Below are 6,509 nucleotides of genomic sequence, written 5' to 3'. Positions count from 1 at the left end.
TTTTGTACCAAATGAGTTAATTTAGTGTAAAAAATAAGGAGTCCAATATAAATAAATCATAAAAAAACCTAATCTTATAACTAAAACAATTCTAATTTATAAGTAATTTATGTAATATACCATGACTATGTATGGTCCCTTACTAATTAGGTTATATATATATATATATATATATAAAACCATAGTTTAGAGGAAGTTCAATTAAAATCAAAATTGGATTTTGCTTTTGTTAGCTTTCCATACAAATTAAATTGTTAAGATTTTTGCTATTATTTTTTCTTTGATCTAATGAGCATATTTTTTATACAATTTTTATTCAAATATTTGTATGCAAAGATATTGAATGTAACAAACTATAATTGAGTTGAATGATCTCATACACCTATCCACATTCAATCTAAGAGGTATTCTTTTTCCAATTTATTATTTTATTTTGTGTTGTATTTAGTAGAATTTCATAGACAATATTTATGAATTGATATTGTATATGTAAATCTGATAGTAATTTTTAAAATTATGTAATAGCAATGTAATAAGAAACTTGGAATATCATAAAAATTGCAAGAAAAATTATTTTAATACCTGCAAATGTACTTGTCAAACTATGTTCTATATATTTAATAACCCAAGCTAATATCAATAGCATCACTACAATTTATCATTCTCGTGCGTAAGCATGAGTTATATACTAGTTAAGGACACAATTCATAAAACATCGAAAGAGAATATAACAAACCTCTAACAATTCACAAATTCATTATAAATTTTCAGGAATAAAAAAGTATTAATTATTATACTATTGCAACATAAAAATAGCAATTTCAAGGTTTTAAAATTGTTATAGATTTGACACGCTAAGTTATAAATCTTATTAGGATGTCAACGTCGAACTAAAATCATTCATGCAACTTTCAAATGTTGCCACGATAAGAAATTAAGAATATCAAGCGTTTCTGCTTTTGTTGAATAATAAGGCTATTTTACTGACCGAATAAAGGAGCGATAAGGCTAGGTGTGAACAAAATTTTTCCTAATTCCTATGGTTAATATCACCCATGTTACAGTCTAACCTCAACTGATTAAAAAAGTAAAAAATAAAACTAATTTGAGAGATATTAAAAAATTTACTACATAACTTATACAAATTTTTGATATGTTACCGATTACAAATATATATATATATATATATATATATATAAATACTAAATATTTTATTAATTTTATTATAAAATACTTATAAATTGAGGTAGCAATGAATTTGTTTGGTAATATATCCACAGAAAAATAAATAAGAAATTCTTTAAAATACTACCAATTTTTACTATAAAAAACTTATAAATTAATGTAACAATAAATGTATTTGGAGACTTGGAGTCACAACAATATAATAAATAAATATCTTAATTATTATTATGGTTTTTTAAGAGTTGATATTGAAATTTATAAAGTTTATGTACTAGAATTTGTAGGAGTCCAAATCTTCTGTCCCATTTTTCCTGCTCCACTCTATACTCCACCAATAAAAACTTGTCATATGTTTACCTAATTAATTAAATACTATCATTATTGACTTATTAATACCACCATTATTAATTAATAGTTGTATTTAATTAATTAGGTGAACATGTGGTAAATTTTTATTGGTGGAGTATAGAGTGAAGCAGGAAAAGTAGGACAGAAGATTTAGACTCAATTTGTAGTACATGTAGCACCATTCTAATAAATAAATTTCTTTATTACTTTTTTAAGAATAGTAATGCTATAGGAATATTAAAAAAATTTTACTGTCTAAGCATTGCAAAATGATGTGTCAATTTTAGATACATGACAAAAGAGTAATTAAGAAATATATTTATTATGTTGTTAATAACGCACCAATTACGTACATTTAGTGTACATAGGAAAATTGTTGATTTTTTTTTCAATTTTTTAGCAAATAATCTAGATTTTATATATAAAAAATGAAAGTATCTTTTACCTTTTTATAATACATTTAACATAAAAATTATAAAAAAAATATACATACTTTTGATATATATTATACAAATTAATAAGATATGAAAAATGAACAATTTTCAAACAGGACAATTATTACAATTTACAGCATCAATTTTAAAGTAAAAGTGGTACTTGTTTTAACATTTTCCCTTTTTTTAATGTTAAAAAGTTGGTCTTAGTATTACCATTTTTTTAAATAGTTATTATATGATTTTAATATTGTAATTCAAACCCTTCATGCACTTTATATATGAGAAAGTATCAATTAAATTATAAGACTCTTGACACTATTTACATATTAAGTTGTTAAAAGTGGAGTTAAACATGTTAATTTTCATGTTATTTTGTAAGTAGCATTCCCAATAAAAATAAATAAATAAATAAAAAAGAAAAGGTTCGCCCACCACTTGTTCAAATGGAGAATAGAGTGTTGAGACCGTACATACACTTACATGTAACCCTAGCACAGCTCATATTTCTTTTTTACATAGTAGCTACCAAATATAAGAAGATAAACTCAGAGCACTAACCAACAAAATCCCATCTATCTTAACCCTATTTTCCCTCTTCTGGTGCCTCCCTCTCTACTTTCCAAACATTAAACTAAAGATCAGCTCTTTAATTTGATTCAGTTCTTGCTCATCATTTCTTAAATTCTCAAAACAAACAAGGAAAACAAATCTGCATAAGCAGATCATGTTCTAATCCCTTAGTACTACAATTATAACATCATTAACATAAACATTAAATCAACTTTTAACAAGGTTGAAAGGTGGATCGGAGGCATGGGAAGCGGCCACTTCCTTCGGAAGCATCGGAGGAGAAAGAGAAAGAGCATGAAGTCCCAGCTTATGCTTCATCTTGGTCAGAAACCGACATGTCTGCCATGGTTTCTGCTCTCACTCAGGTTATAGGCACAGTCGATGAAAAGCCAACCCTGGTGCAATCAACCCCATTAGCCATCCCAGAATGTGCTGTGAAAGAAGAACCTGATTCATCTCAACCGGTTCAAGATCAAGGTACTAAACTTGTATAGCTTGAGTATTAACACACTCTAAAGTTCTACTTGTGTTTGTGTTTGTGTTTGTGTTTGTGTGTGTGTTATTTATTTATTTATTTTCCTTATCTTTTCTGGGGAAAAAAAACATTCAAAGTAGTTGAAGTTTATGGCTTTTCTTGGGCATTAGATGCGATGCTACTGTTAATCATATGTTTGCTTTTGAATAAAGGCATAGCTAAATTGTCAAAGTTTTCTGATTTTGCTTCTTTTGTTTGCTCTGGTAACAGTAATACTGTCAAAGATGTCATGATCTATCTCTATCTAAACTTCTTACGGTTCCTTTTTTTGTTTTGTTTTTTTTTTTTTTCCAATGAAAAAAAAAAATCCTTTTATAGAAGGGAAATAAATTTATTGAGTTACTAATCCGATCTTTAATCAAGAATGACGCTGAGTATCTCAAAAAAAAAAAAATGACGCTGAGTATTACTCTATCTTTGTAACTTACACGATACAGACGGGACATAAAGATTCTTATAATGTAAAAAAAATCATATTTGCATTTATTTTATGTACTTTAATTTTAGTCAAGTTCAATGAATCTTACGTGCCGTGAAGAATTCAAACTCTATCTCTATATCTTTCCCAAATGGAAATGAAAAACATTCTTTTCATGCTTCTCTACCCAACTTTTCAAGTGTTTTTATTTGAAAGAAAAAACTCTTTTTTACATCTTCCGGACAAGCTAAGCACTAAATTCTGCTAGTCATGTTCTCTCTTCCGTGAGTTACTATCTTTCCTTCCATTTTGCTCTCTTTGACCAATTGACCTTGGACCTTATCCTTTATTTTATTATAAAGTTTAGGTATGTGCCATATTCTAAAGGTTTCTAAACACTCAACTTTGTTGCTTTAAGGTTGCCTAACCTTGAAATTTTCAGCTAATTGTGGCAGCATGGTTTGTTGATAATAGACGTTTGGGTTGAAATCTTTCCGGGGGTCTGAACACCATCTTCTTTTGCCTATAACTTCAAAATCACTAATTAATCCTATGTATGGATGGGAGGAAATGAAGGGAGAAGAGAGGGAAATATGACTAGAAATTTTTAGTACTAATTACCTTCTCCTTTCATATCCTTTTGTTCCAAACATACGCTCATTTTTTATTAAATGCCGCTTACTTGCTGACACATAAAAAGAAAAGAAAAATGTCATAGTTTGTATTCACTTTAACAATTGTCACATTTAAGTAAAAGGAAAAAAAAAATGAATGTCACATGCTTCTTTTATTTTATGAATTTTTCTTACCTATCTTGTGAAATGTAAGTGAAATGAAACAACTTGAACCTAAAGTGCACGTCTCAAGTTCTTATAGAACAAAATACAACTGGGGTTTCATTATTTGAGGCTGGCCTTACTTTTAGTTAGCATTTCGCAAACTAGGTAAAGGCATCATGTGGTTGGGACTTGAAACCACTTTTAATATCTTTTATCCTTAGCTAGCAATATTTTATCGTAGGAAAGTGGGGTTCCCCACTTGTATCTTTCCAAATTGTGCGTGCATGAAATTTTATGATACTTTGGAGAGGGGGCGCGGGGATGCATGCATCTTATACCAATCAACTAATTAGTAGCTTTACCCTACATGCATCTTGCGCACGCACTGTCTCAAAGTATGTATATGACAAGTTATTAGGCAGTTCACACTAGGAAAATGTTAAAAGCTTATTACAAAATGTTTATAAACTGATGTAATATAAGTTCTGAATTACTTTTTATGATTTGTGATATCAGCAGATAAATTTTATATATTAAAATTTATAGTATTTTTAACATTATTATTCACATTATTTAGTTATCTGTTGTATAAGTTTTAAGAATCAAAAACCATTTATCTGTTGTCTTTGGATATCTTTCCCAGTAGTCATTACGTACTACGTATACGTATACCTCAAACCTTATGCAACATGCGTATATCTTATGTCTTATGGCCTTTCTATTCTTTGCATGCATGACTTTGTGAAGAGATTGCAAGAAGAAGGCACTATAGAGGGGTAAGACAACGACCATGGGGAAAATGGGCTGCCGAAATACGTGACCCAAAAAAAGCAGCTCGGGTTTGGCTTGGCACATTTGACACAGCTGAGGATGCAGCCATGGCTTATGATAAAGCAGCTCTAAGGTTTAAAGGCACCAAGGCCAAGCTTAACTTTCCTGAAAGAGTTCAAGGGAAGACCGAGTTTGGCTACCTCATGGGTACTCATGGAAATACAAGTGGCGTCTCTCATGAGCAAAATCCTAGCCCAGTTGTTCCTCCTCCTCCATCACCATTTTTTATGTCACAGCAGGAAGCTTTCCCAGGCCTATATCAGTATGCACAACTTCTTTCTAGTACTGATATTGAATTCCCTGGTTACACTTCCAATCTCTTTAACCAAGAATCTTTTGCTTCACAATTTTCATCATCTTCACCCTCATCTACGACCTCATCACATCAGCAGCAACATCAGGAAGAGCATGGCAAGGGCTTTGATTCTAGTAACCCAAGCGAGTAGTATATATATCTATATGGTATGAAATATGGTTTAAGACTTAGTTCATGTATTATCATCCTTTTTGAGTGCTAATATCATTACTGGCAGCACTTCCCTTCGATTATTTCAGTAAAAAGAAATCTATCCCGGCCCGCAGAATCGACCACGAAATCAGCCACTACATAATCAAGAGCTTCTGAGTATTCTTTTGACATTTTTGGAAGCTCTATTCTGATTTTTTTTATGGGGAGTACATGGATATATGTAAATGTAACCCCAAGGACCATCTTCTACATTGTATAATGAGAGAGTATTAGATTTCGGGGGCAACTGTAATAGATTGGGTTCAGTTATTATTGTTTATTTTGAAGTATCAAGATGTTCATTAATTTTGCTCACATGAAGCAAATGAGATGTATGTGGACATCTTAAATCAAAGTTGAACGAGTGCATTTTTGTCGTTCTTACTATGATATTATATGAGTCTAATGTTTTTTATTTCATTATAACATAAGAAATTCCCTTTTGTTTATTTTTTTTCCCCCAAATTTATCACCGACCGAAGACCGAGGACAGATCGAGGATTTCTGAAATGTTACATATATTAATACCATTTGCAAATAAATAAGAGTTAATTTGTTGAAAACCTTTAATATACTTCAGAAAGTCATACATGAATTGTCAACCTTATGACCCAATTTGGCTGGTCTTCACATCCATTTCTAATCAACACCGACAGCACATGTCGAGATTTAATCACGGATTTGGGATTGCTGAGAGAGAGATAATTAGTTTAATAACTGTATCATCATTTGAGATTGCTATAGGACCTAGAATTTTCGGTATAGAGTTTTTTTTTTTTTTTTGGTACTGCGTTTAGAGGGGAGAGAGAGAGAGAGAGAGAGAAAAAAAAGCTTTAAAGGTACTTAAAATTATGTACTAAAATTTGTCAAATTGGTAAATTTTGTTAAAAGAATTTTC

The 6,509-nt window shown here is 30.3% G+C and overlaps 1 protein-coding gene across 1 annotated transcript; it reads left to right on the top strand.

Moving 5' to 3' along the window:
- Positions 1-2,529: 2,529 nt before the first annotated feature.
- Positions 2,530-6,031, top strand: LOC142628087 (ethylene-responsive transcription factor ERF113). Its single transcript, XM_075802057.1, has 2 exons — positions 2,530-3,017; positions 5,020-6,031. Exons 1-2 carry the CDS (start codon positions 2,876-2,878, stop codon positions 5,547-5,549), a joined length of 672 nt encoding a protein of 223 aa, XP_075658172.1. The 5' UTR covers positions 2,530-2,875; the 3' UTR covers positions 5,550-6,031.
- Positions 6,032-6,509: the final 478 nt, after the last annotated feature.

This window comes from Castanea sativa, chromosome 3 (assembly GCF_040712315.1).
Source record: "Castanea sativa cultivar Marrone di Chiusa Pesio chromosome 3, ASM4071231v1".
NCBI classification, from domain to species: domain Eukaryota; kingdom Viridiplantae; phylum Streptophyta; class Magnoliopsida; order Fagales; family Fagaceae; genus Castanea; species Castanea sativa.
The sequence above is the reverse complement of the archived record's forward strand: the minus strand, read 5'-3'. Positions and strand labels throughout refer to the sequence as shown.

Bases quoted from the DNA above. Each gene is read 5' to 3' on its own strand.
- LOC142628087 (XM_075802057.1), top strand. From the start codon at position 2,876: ATGTCTGCCATGGTTTCTGCTCTCACTCAGGTTATAGGCACAGTCGAT. The intron at 3,018-5,019 runs GTACTAAACTTG...GACTTTGTGAAG, and splicing joins TCAACCGGTTCAAGATCAAG to AGATTGCAAGAAGAAGGCAC.